We start from the raw sequence: 16,679 nt of genomic DNA, 5'->3' as shown, positions 1-16,679 counted from the left end.
CAAGCCCCTGTGACAACAGAAGCTACATTGGTTTGTGGAAGGGCTGTGCAACCTTCCTCTGACTGCCAGTGCCAGTGCCTGGGAGCTGCCTCCTCCTGCAGCCCAGGTCCCTCCTCTGCCCCCGAGTGCTGCCACAGGGAGGGATGGAAAAGTCATTCAGCATCCCTCTGAGCTGCTTCCCTTCTTGCATGGCTGACCGCCTCCAGCACCGCGGGCTCCCAACCTGACCAAGGAGAAACCGGACCAAAACAAGCACTGTGGAGGCAGAGGGAAAGCAGCCAGCCCTTTTCTTCTTTTTTTTTTTTTTTTTAAGGGATATTGAAGACCAGAGAAGAGAGCCAGCACAGTGAAAAACAGCCACGTGGGGACTGTGAAAATCAGAGCTGAGGAGAGGAAGATGGGAAAGGTCTAATAAAGAGAGTCACAATATACAAAATACACAAGCGCCCACCTCCGCCAGGAAAGCTGTGGGAAGGGATTGTGGTGTAATCCCTGGCTGTTTGAGGCTGCCCAGGCAGACAGAGTCTGGATCTGCAACTGGATCAAGATTAGACCAGGAAAGCTTAGATTTTTTTGCCCTGTCAACCTGAAACAAAATGCTTTCCCCTTGCAGCATTTTTTTATTACATGGAGGAAATTAAGGGAGGTCAGTTGGCTGTAAGAGGATCCTCCAGCCTCAGGTAGCTCCTGACCACATCCACACACCATATGGAAAAGCATCTGCTCAGTCCCAGAAAAATTCCCCAAGTCACATCCATGCATTCAACAACCTCAGAGCAAAACAAGTGAGCTCCCTGCCCACACTTGGCCCCATCCCCAGCACAGGGTCTGGGGTTGGAGAACAGCTGGGTGCAGTCACTGCTGCCATGGAGGTTTCTCTTCTTCAACCTGTACAAAGTTGTCCCAGATCTGTCTAGCAGTAAGTGGGGACAGAATGAGTGACAGAGGTTATCTATTGAAGGGAACAAAGTCATTAATTACCCAGATAGGTTATGTTAAACTTGAGGGCTGTGTCCTCCCCACCAAGACACTGCTGGAGAAGCCCACTTTGACCTCCAAACTCAAAAAACACAATGCCAAGGAGCAACATCTCACAGGTAGTCACACCCAGCCCAAGTGATCTGAAGTAGCTGCTCTCCAGTCAAATGAAGCTTGTATTTCCTTATCATTTGCTGTAAATACAGCTGTGCTGTTTTCCTGACCATGTTATTTCTAGAATCCTTATCACACGCTCTCAGATAGCCACAGCGGAGTCACACACTTCACAATCTTCTTTTTCTCCTATTCCCAGCTTCTCCAAACCATTTCTGTTCACAATCCCATCAGTTCAGAAGTTCTTCTATGGCAATGGGTGACACCGCCCTGGACCTCCACATCCACACTGAACAGGTCAGCAAATGAACTTGTCTTCCTTTTCCCCTTCTGTGCCATGCAGGGACCTGACTCCCAGACAGGGATGAACTCAAATGTCACTTCTGATAAACATTTATTTTGCTGAGGAGCACGGTGTGTGGTGTGTTTATAGGCAGTGAAGTGGGCAATTGAGAAGCAACGGGCATGCGCCAAGTCTTGCGACATCCTGACGCTTCTGAATACCTTGGTCTCCTGCAAAAGTCATCTTGTCTGGTCCTTGGGGCATTTTAAACACCAGGGAAAAAATGCATGGAAGAAAAGGACTCCCAAGGTCTTGTCCTGAAGAGAGACTACGCTGAAACGTGGTCAGGTGGCCTGCATTGCACCAGCCTGGAGACCAAAGGGAAGTACCCTGGAGCAAAGGGTCTAAGAGGAGACAACAGCTGGCTGAAGGTGCCTTGGTTTCTGTCCTGCTCCAAGGCAATCAAAACCTCACCTGCCACAACATCAGCTTTAGACCATGGTTTCATTTCCCTCAACAGATTAGCTGATGGGTGGGGGAGAATTTTATATATAGTTTATCCATAGAATATTTGACAAAGACAAGCAAGTTTGACAGGTAAAAAGGAAGCCTCAATCCTTAGGAGAAATTTATTATTATTATTGTCCTCCTAAAATCAAAGCTGTTACTCAGCAATACTATGAGCTTAATGGAATGAACGGGCACCTAAGATTTATGAGAAATCCAGCACAGATTGCTGCCAAAGGTTCCCAAGGAATGTGGCTATCTGTAACCAGGTGTTATGATCTCGATGCTGAAATACCTGGGCATTTCATCTATCACACAAATGGTGTAGGAGTGACATTCACATGGCCTCAGAAAGGAACTAATATCTTTTTTCTCTGCTCTGCACTCAAGTTCAAAGTTTCCTTCTTCAAGCTGCCTCAGAAACACCAGGAGGACATTCACTCCTGTGGTTTTATGGCATTTATTTGTCAAGCCCAGGCAAGAACTTAAAAATGGAGGAGGGTTGTGATTTGTGTTTCCATTGAAGGGAAAATGTTGGTATTTAAAATGAGCTGAAGTCAGTTTTGATCTGCTCTTTTGAGAAATGATACTTAGAAAACATTTTATTCGTACCATCTTTTAAATTTAAATGAAAATTGCTCCCGTTGTTTATTTCTGGGACTAAAAAGAAAGTCCAACAGTCCTGATCTGGACTAGTCAAATTAGGCTTTTTCCAATGTTCTACAGTTCTGGATTTTCCACCACAAACCTGTAGAATTTTAACTCTTGCTTTTACAAACTGCTGTGCTATAAATTCATTTTAGTCTGGCAAGAGACTGTGTGTGTACAAGAATAAATACAACGCTTTTGAGACCTTACCTACAGCAAAGACAACCCCCTTGTAATTTTATCCCCCCTTATCCCAACTGCTGGCCACATTTAAATACCCTTTGTTAAGCACACTGCCAGATACTGTCACACTGGACATGAAGGAGAGCCAAAGGGGGAACAACTGAAAATGGAAATGCTACTTTCATGTGCTCATCCAGACATAACTTTCCCTGCCACCTTCTTGGCAAAACGAGTTTCAGTCACCCAGTTTGAATATACAAATTCAAATTCTGCCAGAACTTCAACTTTGGATGTGAGTGGTAGCTGGCACTTCTCTATTTTTTTTCTAGTCAAATGCATCAAAAGACAATGAGGAAGGCTGAATGATTCATACCCGTGGAATGAAATGCCATTCACAAACGTTTTTTCCATAGCAATTTGTCACTTATTGTATTGAAACCACTTCAGAAGATGTGTCTCAAAGAGCCTTTTGATATTAACATGATTAAAACCATAATGCAATTAGGCAATCCTATAGTATTTCTGTATGTTATATGAGTGGGACCTCAAGTGACCACTTCATTCAAGCCCCTCATAAATGGCTGCTTCTAGCAGAAGGCTGTTAATTCTGCAACATGCCTTGGATAGCTGTAGAACACCAAGGAATTCAAATCTTCTCACCCTAGAGGCATTTTGGCTCACCAAAATTCAGCTTTGGTGTTGGATCTAGCCTACATGTCTCATACCTTCCGATATCAGGCAAGAAAGATGAATTTCCCAAGAGCCTCTCTGCCCAATTCAAAACTGATATCTAAAATCAGTGGGAACATTGGCCCTCCAGATGTGTCCTTCTCTCTTGGCTATCAGGACATCCACGTGGATCTCTATCCCTTTTCCTGTTGTTCCTGTCAGATGTTGGCACCAGGCTTGTTGCCCACATCTCCGTATCAACTTCCTGTATTTGAGCAAACTGTGATGTAAGTACACATAACTTTGCATTCACACAGGAGACTGCCTTCAAAAACCCTTCAATGAGACATAAAAACAGAGAAGTTTTTGTCACTTTCCACAGTGCCAGCTGTCCCAGATCCCTACCTGCCGGGCAGTTGCATCGCTGGTGTATGTCTCGAACTTCTCGATGTCTTGGCAAGTGGAACTTTAATTTCTGCCAAGAGAGGAAAAACAGAAGGATTAATTTATACCATTGAAACCAAAGCCTCAAATTCTTGAAAAAGTGGAACTGGGAGGGGATGCTGCCCAAGTAGAGATGGGAGAGACAGGGCAGAGCAGTTTGGGAACGAAAAAAGGCAATAAAGTTCATAGCCCTTAACTAGAAATGCAGGGTTTGATTGAAAGCAGGCTGAGGGAGTTTCGTAATGGCCTCCAAATGTGGTCCTCCTGACAGGCATTACAAAACCAAGAGCCAGCAGTGGCAAATAAATTGGTGACTGTGTCCTCGTGACAAAGCCACATTCCTCAGAAGACCCACTCAGTGGGCAGAAAATGAAGATCTGAAGCAGGTCCTCTTCCACCCTGCAGCACATTCCTGATGTTCTTGGAGACACCTGGATGGACAGAAGGGTCCCCCTGCAAGATTGTGGCTGAAGATGAACTGAAAACATCAACAGCGTCCCCTGAAATCTTCAGACTCTGTAAAACTTAATTTTTCCCCCAAGGGCAGAACACAACAAAACCTATCAAAAGCTTCCACAAGGTGGAATCTTGTCAGAATGTTGATTTCATATATGAGTTTGGATTTCTAATGGTGCCAGTGTGTCAGTCTCCTGCTCTCTGGGTCCACCTGTGCATCTCTTGAAGGAAAAATCAAGTCCACCTGAGGTCACTGCATCTTCCCTCCCTGGGAACATCAACAAAATTAACCCATGTCCTGAGAAAAATGTGCTTCAGGGGTAGCATCCTCACCACCCCTCACAGACTTTATAAAATAGCTGTAATTTAGTTCAGAAAATGCAAATCAATCCAAATAGGTCATTTATTAATGCCTGCGAACCACACTTGGTTAATGATTTGAGACCACTGAGCTGCTGGGGTTCCTAAGCTCTGGAATCACTCTCTCTTCCCTCCTAACTTCCCATCCCCATTGAGCCTTTCTATTTTTTGAACTACTTCACACATGGCCAATATTTCAAAAGAAATAGCTTTACATAGAACACAACAGAAACCCGTGCCCAAGATAATACAGAAATTGCTTTATTTTCACAAGTAATTGAGTATCTTCCTGCAAGAAAGCATCGGTTTGGGGAAAAATTCTTTTAGAGAGGATAAAGTAAATCAACTTGTTTCTGCCTGGGATGAAGGAAGGCAGAACTGGCTGGAACATTTCCATTTTTTCACTTTGAAAGGATTGGCTTCCTCTTTGCAAGTCAAAGGAGTAATGGTTGTTGTGACTGACTAGAAATTAAATATTTTCAGAGCTTTATTTTGCATGGTAGATTGAAATGTTTTGATAGCAAGTTGATTTGATAGCAGGGTGAGGAGAGGGTTTTAGGCAAGGAAAATTGCCAGTTCCCATAGAGCATTTCATTGGTGTTTACTTTCTCAGTTAAAAGCACAGATACTCTGTGAATTTCTGCACTTGGGCACCTTCCCATCCTGCTGCCACCCCAGATGGCACAGCTCTGCTCTGGCTTCCAACTGCTAGTGGTCAAACATGGGCACAAGAGCAGCAGAGCCTTTATTTGGATACTCACACTGCTGTGTGGACACACACAGCCCCATTCCCATCCACACATGTGCCAACCAAAACGTCTCCAACACCACACTGCCACATTTGGGTGGAGCTGTTTGGAATTGGGCTCAGACAAGGAAGGGATGATGGTTTGCAATGGCAGGAGCAGAAAGCCATTTCCTAGCCAACAAGGGTCCAAACACCCTGCATGCAACAGGGGCTTTACAGGACACAAATCTGCAAGGAAACATGGAACAGATCCCTGCCCCACCAAGGGCAGAGGCACTGGAGGGGCTGTAGGGGGGAATGGCTGAGTTAGGCTGTGCTGCAAGAAGCCTTGGCTGGGTTGCTGTGCAGGCTTACAAAGAGAGGAGCAGCCTAACTGGACAGGGAAGTGATGACCCAGCAGGACTTGAGCTGACTGGGAACGGAACAGGGCTGATAACATTTCCCTGAGGCTTTATCTGCAGGGTCAAGGTAGTGGAAAGACCTGGGACAACTGAAATAGCCTTCTCAAGGACAGGGGCCCCTGGGGAGGGAGGTGCTGGTGCTGCTGGGCAGGATGGAGCACAGCCCTGTGCACCATGAGCATGCAGCCATCACTCACTTACCAGCCTTTGGACATTCTGCCCCATCCCTCGTGTCTCCCTCAAGCCCAAGAGCTCTGCACACCCCTGGGGAGTGCAAAGGGCAGTGGTGCCATGGGACTGCTCCACTTTAGTGGGAGGTAAAACCTACCAGGGATTTAGGAGCGTCTGGTGTTCATTCTCCTGCACAGTCTATTAAATAAACACTGCCATAGAAAAAAATCCTTGGCTCTTGGAGACCTCAATTCAACTTTGGGTGGAGATGGCAAAACAAAACAAACCCCCCAGCCTTTTCTGCTTCCCTCATTTCCACTGTGCAAAATATTGCCTGGTCCAACACAAGAAGCTGGTTTTGTTCAGGACAGCAAACCAAATGTACTTCCCTCTAAAAATGTCATTTCCAAGAGAAAACTTTCATTCCCAGGCAATAGAAAAGCATTCGATTTTAGGGCAAGGTTGGCTTCTATAAGCAAAATTTAAAAAGAAGGCTGGCTCTGGGAATCTAGTGTTTGCAATCTCCTTCCTGGGATCTGGGGGAATTTTTTCACCTGGGGGATACCTGGAGCATATAACATCAAGAGCAGCAACAGGCTGCCTTCCAGAAAGGTTGAAAACACTTCCTATGGAGGGCATTGCTTTGTCAGCAGAGTCTGCTCTCGTCTGTCACGTTATCCAGTGACATAACAGCTGCATCTTCCCCCTACACCAGGGCAAGTGGCTGAAAAAAGCCTTTGCCAGCACTGGAGCCACAGCTGATCATCCCTGCCTGCAACCCTGAGGATTCAGGAGCCATGGCATATTGCTGAGGGAGGGGAAAGGGAAAATCCCGGCTGCCAGAGGGCAAGGCCAGGAGGGCAATGCTGAAACACCTGCTGGGAATGGGCACTAAAGTCAGCATGGGCTTTTCCCATGGGTTTTGTTAACTCACCACAAGTGTGACAGGAGGGCTGACATGGGTGGGCAGAGAAGTGACAGCAAGGCCACTTCTGACAGTGAAGTGTCATTAGGCTGTAGTCTCCTAAACCTCACAGTGCCTGTCTATTTTGGATGGGCACTTGAGATTAGGTGAGAGGGAGGGCACTTCTTCAAAGGGGGCAGATTAATAGCTCTTTAGCATTCCCAGTTGTTTGCAGTCACCCGGGGAGGTGAAATCATTTCCCACCACTATCTCCAACAGCTAAGAGAAACACATTTTAAATAGATAATCTATTACAACCATCAGGAGGATTTCAGGGGTGGGTGGTTTTGTTAACTCTTATTGTTTTACCTCCAATTTCCCCGTTTTTTCTTAAAGGCCCAGCTCCTGGGATCATGGGACCATGTGGCACAAAGCAAAAGAGAGCAGCAAGTCCTCCCAGATGGAGCAAAAAGCTTGGAAATAACACCACCTAGGTACAGGGATTGCAAGCAGCTGAAAGGAAATGGAACTCAGCTACCAGAGAAGCTGAAAGAAAAAAATAGATCCCCTGATTGTGGGGCAAAGAACACAAAGCTAAAGATGTAGGCAGGGGATGCTTAGAGCAAGCTTGCAGACCCTAGGAAACAATTGTGCAGTGTGCTCTGAGATACAGAATAAAATGAGGGGGGAAAAATGTTTCAAGTCAGGAGGGAAAGAGTTTTCTGGTGTCCCTCCTTTGCTTGCATAAGTAAGGAAAGAGTTCCAGGGAAAGCAGTGAGGATCAGTGCTCCCTCCCCATTCACAGGCACGTTCCTGAATCCTTGAAGAGTCACTGAAACCACAACAAACACCTTCAACACAAGCCCCTGAGAAGGCTGAGGGGCAGCTGATCTTCCCCCAGGGTGCACAGGATAACCTGCTGCTGCATCACACATACACATTTCTATCTCTACAAACTCACAAATTCTGGGATTTCTTTTTCCTTGCAACAGCCCTGAATCCATCCCATTCTCCACTCTGATGAGTTTTTGGCAAGTGAAATAGCACCAAGTGTTACCCAGCATGGGAAAGGACCTTGTTTTCTTCTTTGGAAAGCTTTACCTCTCTTGCAAATGCCAGGAGTGAGTTTATTTGTGCTCCTTGTATGATTTTATGATGTCTCATAAATGCAGAGGAATTCGAATTCCTACATGGAGTTAAAGTTCTCCCTGTACTACCTGCTTCTGGCCCATTCTGCACAGATGTTTTTACAAGAAAACCGAGTCAATTTGAGTCTGGTAGAAAATTCCCTTGTGGCATTCGCCTACACCAGGCAGAGGTTTACACAGTAGCAAATGCAGCACTGGTCAGGCTGCTTCTGGGAAAGCATCTGCCCCCTCTCCTCGCTCCTCCCGAGCTGAGATGGAAACTCTGCCACAGCCAGCCACCAGTGCTCAAAAACCAGGCTCTGAGATGGAGAAAACATCCCCACCAGCTGCCTTAAAATTAACATCTTAAGCAAACCACCCCAGCTCCTCTCCCTGCCACTTTGCTTTATTTTTGCATGTCTAGAAGAAAGGCCTCTAAAAGGACTTTGGCAATTTGCACTTCTCAGTGTAATCTGGATGGTGTCCCTTGGGAACACCCAGGACACACCTCGGCACACTCATGACCCACACTGGAGGGCATTACACACTCCAGCTCAGAGCAGTACAGGTTTTGAGCATAACCTTAGAGCTCCTCTATCAGCCCTCACAGACTTTACTTATTCATATCCCTCCAGCTCATCTTCACAGCCACCAGAGCGAGAAGTGTGCTGTGCCTTCCCTCCCATCTCTGATCAGCTTTTTCTAAAGCTGGGGTTCCTTTAAAGCTTTGCTGTTTTGTTTTGTGATGGATTCACTGAGCTGGCAGCTGTGAAACCCATTAAGGTTGAAACACCAGGAAACGGTGAGGATGTGGCAATGAGAGGCGGCGAGGGTCTGACTGAGCAGGGGGAGATGAATTTCCCACTTCCACGTCCATCACAACAAACCCATCTGCAGCCCCTCTCCCCCATCATGGTCAGCACAACTTATTTTGCTTTCCATACTTTTTTTTCTCCCATCCTTTCCCTGTTCCCTTTATCTACCTTGTTTTCCTCCATCCTTGCCCCCTCAGTCAGTCCTGGGCCCCACTTCAGACAGAATGAAAAGGAGGACCAGAAGGATTTTTCTTTCCTAATCAAAAGCCTCACATGGCACCCCACCATGTGTCCACCAGCAGCCCCTTGCCCTGCACCTCAAGCTGTTTGGTCCATGCCAGTGCCTCTGGCTGAGTGTGCAGCTCTGAGGTTTAGATGCTTAGCAGAAGTGGGCAGCACAGCTGGCAAGGGTGTTCTCCCTGGGGGACAGAGCCCACCTCCCCCACGGGCATCAGACCTCCACAGGTATAAAGAGACAGGAGATGTGGGCCACACATCCTTCCTCCTCCACTTTTCTCCAAGCTCTTTTAGAAGTTGTGGCCCAGGATGGAGCTGGTAACCCTGGTGGTACTCAGGAGCAAGTGCTGGCCCCTCAAGCAGTCATTCCTCTCCTACAGCTGCTCTCCACACTGGCTGCAGTGGGGACTCTGGGCACTTCCAGGAGCACAGGAGGGGCTGCTCTGGGCACATGGGCATCATGAGCCCCCCATTTCCTCGCTAAGCCGAGCTATAAAAAGGTGTAAAGGTGTTGCTTGCCAGCAGAGCCAGCAGGACACACAGGGCCATCCGGCCCAGGCACCATTCCCGGGAGGCACTTCTCAAATCTCAGTAAACTTTGACTTCCCAGCAGATCCATGCCAGCAGCAACAGAGGGAATGCTGCACTATCCCCTGCCTGGTGGCAGGGAAGGAGTCCCTGCATGAGAGTGCAGCCACAGAGCACAGATCCAATCACTCTAAATGCTTCTGCCTCCCCAAACCCCTTTTTAAAGTAGGATATTGCCCCATGGACCCTGTCTTTCCCTTATTCCTCATCCAAAGAGGCAACTCAAAACCATATCCTTCAGCTCCTGCAGTGTTTGCTAGCTCAAGGTTCACAGCTTTTGGCTGCACAGCCCAGCAGATCCAGGGAGTGCTCTCACAAGACCCATAAACAGAAGCAGAGCCTGTCAGCTGTAGGTTTGAACTCCTCACCACAGACTTTCACTGCTCCTAGAAAGCAGGAGGGGCTCCAGGTCACCCCAGGTGCCAGGCAGCACTGCCCAAGGCAGGTCCCAGTAGCCAGCGCTCTGATCATCCCATTCCTCACCTCATCTGGCAATAGCAGCCCAGAAGAGATTTTTTTAAGCTACAAACAGTTTTTGGGCTAGCCCCAGGGATCTCTCCAGCATGACTCAAGCCAAAGCTAGAGTAAACAGAGAAAAGAGAGGTGGGTGGAAACGGCTCCAGCCCTGAATTTCACCCCCAAGCCTCTCCTAGAGCTGTGGGAACAGGTCAGTGGGGACCTGTCTGGAGAGTTCAGAGACATGAGCCACCATCTGCTCCCTGACACATGTCAACACCACTTCAAAGCCCAACAAGGCAAGGAATACTCATCACAGCCAGAGTAGAGGAACACAGACAGCCCCCAGCAGCACCAACACAGCAAAGTAAAAGGTGTCAGCAACAATAATCTGCACTTTTGGGCTCTCTTTAGTGACCTGCTGAAAGCAGCAGCAGCATTCCCCCATCACCAGAGGAGAGCCCACAGTGTCCAGTGGAGTTTGGATGGGACTCAAGTGAGTATAACACAGCCATATGCTCTGCACTGATGCCCTGGCAGTACCAGAAACCATCCTGGCAACACCAGTGTGTCTCATTTTCCTGAGCCAGGAGCTGTGGAAGGGGTCAGGGCTGGTACAGCACCAACACCAGCCCATCACAACATTGGTGTGCTTGCAATTACCTCCTCCCATAGCCATGCTGGCTGTGACATGCCTTGCCTGTCTCCCTTCTGGGGCTCAAACCCAGGCTGAATCCCCAGGTTTAACCTCTAATTCTAACTTTTTCAGCATGCAAGACTCCTGAAGACAAGGGCTGGAGGTTTTTGCCTCCCCAGCAGGGTAAGGGATTAGGTTTTCCTCTTTGCAAAGTGCAGGCTTCAGCTACAGCATGGGCTGAGAAGAGAGAAGTAAACGCCAAGCAAGTTTGAGAGGTGGGAGGGACCTGAAGGAACAGGGAATTCAACCTAGCAGCAGCATCACTCGTGCAGAGATACATTTTTAAGGAGGGGGAAAAAATGGATAATGTGACTATGCAAGCATGCATATGCCTAAAACCTGTAATACTACAACCTATACATGCAAAATGAAAGAACACTGACCTCATTGAGCAGTTGGTCAACTCTTCCCAAAATAGCTGTCTCCATTTGGTCTGCTGAGAGCCAGGCTGGGAGCTGTGTGGGTCTGTCTGCTTCCAAGTGGGACACGCGGGACTGCAGATCGGAGGTCCGAAAGTACAGCAGGAGGCTGAGCACCAGAGAGAGCAGGGACACGCCGGGCAGCCCCGAGCCCAGCAGCAGAGGGAGGCGGCAGCATCGCTCCCCATCGCCGCTCCTGGGGGGAGCCACACACCCCCTGTCAAAAGCTGCTTCGTCGACGCCTTTCCAGCTCTTCTCCTCCAACATTCCCTCCCTGTCCTGAGAAACAATAAATAAATAAATAGAATAAATAAAGCTTCGCTCCTACTCCAAGACGCGCAATCCAGAAGGCATAAGAAAAAGAACGTTGAAGGGAATCCCAGTGCCAGCAAATCACAAGTGACAGCAATAATGACAAAAGTGGATGGGGGGGGTGTCTTTAAAAAATAAAAACAAACCACACACACATAAAAGGGGTGCAGAAAAAAGGGATCCAACTGCAGCAAAGAGTGCGAGGGGGGAAAAAATAATCTGATCAAGATTTCTTTTTTTTCCTCCTGTATTTCAGTCTTTTGGTTCGCTGGTAAGTTTTTGATTCTTTCTAAGCTGTCAGTTTCAGTTCCTTCGCAGACTGGCCAGGAGCTCGCACATGAAAGTCCCCATTAGAGAGAGGTAATTCTCAGCTGCTCCGGCGACGTTGTGCTCTGGCAGATCGTGGCTCCCCTGTAACATGACACACTCCCTCCGAACTACGGGGCTGGGATGAGCGAGCTGCGCGGCTTCCCAAAGTAACCTCCTCTGCTCGCCCTCTCTCTCCACCTCTCCCTTGCTGCATGATTTATTTATTTATGCAAAGCGCCGGGGTGGGATCGGGCAGTGGGACGCCCCTGTCCCGCTCGGTCCCCAAACCACCTCTCCGCCGCCAGCCCTTCCCTTTGAAGTGACTCTCGCCGAGGTTATTTATAGTGGCAGGAAAGAGATTGTAAAGCAGAGGCTGGGCTCACACCAGCCTGCGTCTTCCTTTCCTCCAGGCAGCCGGGAGCACTTCATGGGATGGCACAAACGGGCTGTGGCGTCCCCCACGCAGATCCTGAGGCAGCCCCGAGGCACCGGCAGTGGGGGATTTGGAGCCCGATATTTTAAGGAGAGCAGCCAGGCAGGGTGAGAAGCAGAGGGAAACATCGGGAAACAAGAGCTGGCAGCTGAGGGCTCTGCAAGGAACAAGCGAAGGGCAGCAGGGAGAAACACCCCAGGCAGGCAGGCTGCAGTGCAAGGGGGGAACATCTGGGGCCTGACTTGGGGGTATACAACATGCCAAGGGTGTTCGGAGGAACTAATCTGCTGAGGCCCTCTAGTGAAGCAGAGCTTCCCATCATCTGTGTGTCCCACCAGGCACAGGGCACCAGACAGACAGACAATCCCCCTTTGGCAGGGAGCAGTCTCCCCAAAACGTGCCGTAGGGCAGCTCCGAGCCATGAATCTGGGAAACAAAGCCTCCTTCTGTTCTTCAGCAGCAAGGGAGGGCCACCTCTCCCAGTTTTTCTGAGCATAACATGCAATATTTTATCCTCCAGGGTGACATGCAGGCTCTGCTGAGCCCCTGCCTGTCTGTCTGTCCATTCTTTCATCCTCTCCTTAAGCACGCTCAGCAGTGAAGCAGCACAGAGCTCACCGTGGTGCACAGTCATTAAAAGCCAGGCAGCAAATTGGTCTCTTAAAATCCGGCTCCCTTGTGGCTCTTTTGCTGTCATTTACACGTTTTAAATGAAGATTTTGCGTGCAGTCTGTGCTGGAAATTAACTGGCAGAGAAAACTCATATTCATCTCTGGCCTGGTCTCTGTTTCAGGGGGCTGGAAGAGCCAGACCTTCTGGGAGCAGGTTAACGCAAGCACGAGCTGTTTCTCCTCCACCAGACAAACCCTCAGAGGGCCCAGTAGCACACAGCCCCAATTCTTTGGATGGCCTCATGCCTTTCACAGCCACTCACTTCCCAAAATGGGGTTTTAGCGTCTGCGAGGCAGGAAATCCTTTCTTTATTTCTTTTAGTGGGTTTCTTGTCATCTCACTGCTCAAATTTGCGTTGCTGTTCCGGCACGCAGGGAAAACACCCCTCTGATGGCTGCAGCCTTTCAACAGTTTTTCATATGAGCGGGGCAGAGATGTGTAACCCACAGACCTGGCACACAAAGGGTGTCTATTCGTTCAGGAGGTGTAGCCACCCTGGTCTCCTACCCCCTGTGTTTGCAGCCTACTTCTTTACAAAAGAAAAACAAGTCTTTGAGGCCCTGGCTCCATGGGAGTTCCCCAAGATACCACCTGCAATCACAGCAAATAAGTAGACAGAGAGAAATGAAAGGGAGATGCCTAGAGGCTGATGATACAGTGTTTGAGAAGCAGAGATCTTCTCGGGAAAATACCAGTTAGAAACTGGTGCTGAGTGTCCCAGAGAGTGCTGCAGTATACTAGGCTGGGGTTGAACTACTGATGACTGCAGCTACCTGCCTGTGTAATACAAAGTTTCACCTAAAGCTGTCTCTCCCCCCTTTATACCAACCTAAGCACTGAAATCACAAAAACACACCCTCTAAGCTAAAAATGGAAACCTGCTGGGTGTCTACATCTCTTTTCCCACCACTGGCTGGGGAGAGCTTTCTACTCTTTTGCTCTGTTTTTTGATACAGATCCTGCTGTCCAGACACGAGCATCGCCTGAATGACTCTGTAAGTGCCTTTTCCTGCCTCCCCCCAGCTCCTCTCCAGCTGATCAGCTCATTTAGAGGGCATGTCATAGCTGCTGCAGGCTGGGGAGCTGCACTCACACGGGTTTCAGGCACAAGCCTTAGCTGCAGATGTGCAGGAGGGAAATTTCTCTATCCATGAGATATTAAGGAGCCCTGTCATCCCATGCCAATAGAGATGGATTAATTTAGCCCCAAACCTGAGCCAACTGTGCATGTCTGCAGCACTGCTCAACAAAAAAGCTGCCTCCAGAGACAGGCCTGGCATGTGGAATCATCTCAGCACTCCTTGGGATGAGCACAGCCCAGAGATTTCAGCTCTCTCAATGGGCTGAAAGGAGGTGAGCGCTGGCCTGAAACCAGTCCCCCTGCAAGTTCCTGACTCTCAAAGTTGGTGGAGTAGAAACAAATACTCACTTGCAATCAGGAGTCATTTCACTGACTAGTGACTCTCAGAAAGCCCTGCAGACACTGAGCTTGAGGCTGTATCCCTCTTTCCTTGGGGAGGCTGATGATATTCCTTACAAGGACAGGAACCACACACTTCCATCGCTCCTATCAGGTCCTCCAGGGTGTTTAGGGATCTCAGCACAAACATATAAAGAACTGGACCAAACAGAACTCACATATAACCTCCCAAAGCAGCCAAAACTCCTCTGTACAATGAAAATGTTTCACACCTGGCCCATGGCACTGGTTCAATTGATCAGTTACAAGCAGGTGTGGCAAGACTCCAGCTTGGTCAGTCTCGAGCTGGCACAGGCACTTGGTCTTTCTCAGGGACATCTCTAAGTGGACAAAGCATCTCAGAGACTTGCCCAGCACTGCTCTACAACAGACACATGGTGCTCACAATATGTGGGGATTCCTCACGTGGCACAATGTGCTCTCATTGCAACAGACCATAAACTCTCTTTGACCCAAGGCAGGCACTATGGATGTGAACCACTCACTCCACGCCACAAGCCAGAAATGGATAGAGCTGGGCATGGATGAGGTTCTTGCTTCTATGAGCACAGTTCAAGCCAGCCAGGTATCTACAACAGGTCTTCACCTGTGAAGGGATAGATAACAGCAGCAGGCTTTCCTCACCTTCCATCACTTAAAGACAGCCTTCCATTAAAAAATGGTGTCCTTCCTGTCACTACCTGGAAGTTGAAGCCAGCTGCCTGGAGATGCCATGAGCTCTGTCCTGCCACTAATCTCCCCCTTTTCAGGCTGTTTACCAGGGAGAAAAACACCATCCCAGTTCTCTTTCTCTTCTCTTCTTCTGCTTCCCCCCCCCCCCCCCACCCCCCTGCAGGAAACACGGGGGTCTTGGTGTGCTGGAACCAGCCATTAACCAGCAGCCAACATCTCCAGCTATTGTAAATATATTAACTCAAGGCCTTTCCCTGCATTTATTAGGCTCAAGAACAACATCTGGAAACAGATGTTTTCTGAGCAGAGAAGAGAGGAGGAAGGAGTGTAACAAAACAAGGGGCTGGGAAGGACTCTTGCAAGTGGAAGTACATGGTCTGCAGACCATCCCTGTGCAAAATGCTGCTCAGATGGAGCACTGCAAGGGGCTGAGGCAAGCACAGCCACATCCCTCCAAGGCAAGGCAGCGAGAGTGGAACGTCTTGGGGGGGCTGCCTGACAGAAACAGCAATGGGGGAATAGAAAAACTCACAGCAGCTTTCAGGGCCCTTGTGAGGAAAGGTCAGAACACACACAAATGGGACACTGGGGGTTTAGGGGTTTTTCCTCTCCTGGTCCTGGCCCTTCCCAGTCCTCAGCTGCTCTATATCCCAGAGGCTGGCAGGCTTGTCGTGGGACAATGTCACCTCCATAACAGTTTGGCAGCAGCTGCCACTGGGCCCTTAGTGTAGGTAAGGTCTAGGGCTCCCACAGTATCCTGTCTGTCCCAAGCAGCCTGCTCTCAAAAGGCAAGCAGAGTGAAAACCTCCCATGCCAGGGACTCTGAAGGACCACGGGGTCCTGCTGTGATCTGGAGTCTTGATGTCATGGCTCAAATTTAGACAATATTTAGGAAATTACACAGTGTTAACTAGGGACAAAAAGCAAGCATGCACATGCATACTTAAAAATATATCCATGGCAGTATTGTGAAACTCCATTCTCAACTAGATACACTTTGGCATAGGTACCAGAGATGCCTAAGGTACAAAAGAGGTCTGAGATCAAAGCTTCTCTGCATTTCTTTTGTGGGAAATGCAGTTTTACACATACACATACCCTCTCTTTGTATTAAAATAAAACTAAAGGCAACAAACAACTCCAAAAACTAAAACAGAAAAAAAACCCAAAACCCCTAAGTATTTTGTCATCTTTAACCTCAGGTTCACAATGGGTATCTCCACACCCTTGTCTCTCTAAGATGCAGTTACACATACTTTGCAAGTAAGGTCAGGAATATTGAGTATTACCTACCTAATTTGGTATTTGTTTATAGGAAGCATTAAGTGGCCTATGGAGCAGAACAATTCCCGCCCGAGGAGCTGCTCTAACCCATTGTGGAGTTATAGAATAAAGACACATTTGATCCTTTGGGAAAAGGGTTATGAAAATACATGGAAAAAATATACTGTCCATGCATAGTAATATCATGGCTGTTTTCAATCACTTGGTCTCCTACAAAACAAAGGGGCTCACTGCACAATATGAACTCCTAGCACTGGTAGCAGCAAAGGAAGTAAGCAAGAAGCAAAGTTAGTAGAATCTGGTTAGGCTTTT

The 16,679-nt window shown here is 48.3% G+C and overlaps 1 protein-coding gene across 1 annotated transcript; it reads right to left on the bottom strand.

The window, feature by feature from the left end:
- Positions 1 to 2,137: 2,137 nt before the first annotated feature.
- LOC129046743 (collagen alpha-1(XIII) chain-like) lies at positions 2,138 to 11,536 on the bottom strand. Its single transcript, XM_054515599.1, has 3 exons — positions 11,170 to 11,536; positions 3,788 to 3,857; positions 2,138 to 2,190 (listed from the first exon to the last, which is right to left on the bottom strand). Exons 1-3 carry the CDS (start codon positions 11,470 to 11,472, stop codon positions 2,138 to 2,140), a joined length of 426 nt encoding a protein of 141 aa, XP_054371574.1. The 5' UTR covers positions 11,473 to 11,536.
- Between the last annotated feature and the right edge of the window lie 5,143 nt (positions 11,537 to 16,679).

Source organism: Molothrus ater, chromosome 8 (assembly GCF_012460135.2).
Source record: "Molothrus ater isolate BHLD 08-10-18 breed brown headed cowbird chromosome 8, BPBGC_Mater_1.1, whole genome shotgun sequence".
Classification (NCBI taxonomy): Eukaryota; Metazoa; Chordata; class Aves; order Passeriformes; family Icteridae; genus Molothrus; species Molothrus ater.
Note: the sequence above shows the minus strand (reverse complement) of the source record. Positions and strands in the feature narration are given on the sequence as shown.

What these genes read in the sequence shown, in the direction of transcription:
- LOC129046743 (XM_054515599.1), bottom strand. Translation starts at nt 11,472, where the DNA reads ATGTTGGAGGAGAAGAGCTGGAAAGGCGTCGACGAAGCAGCTTTTGAC. An exon ending in TTGACCAACTGCTCAATGAG is followed by an intron (nt 3,858 to 11,169) that starts GTCAGTGTTCTT and finishes CTCTCTTGGCAG; the next exon opens with AAATTAAAGTTCCACTTGCC. An exon ending in GCGATGCAACTGCCCGGCAG is followed by an intron (nt 2,191 to 3,787) that starts GTAGGGATCTGG and finishes TTTGTGTGATAG; the next exon opens with ATGAAATGCCCAGGTATTTC.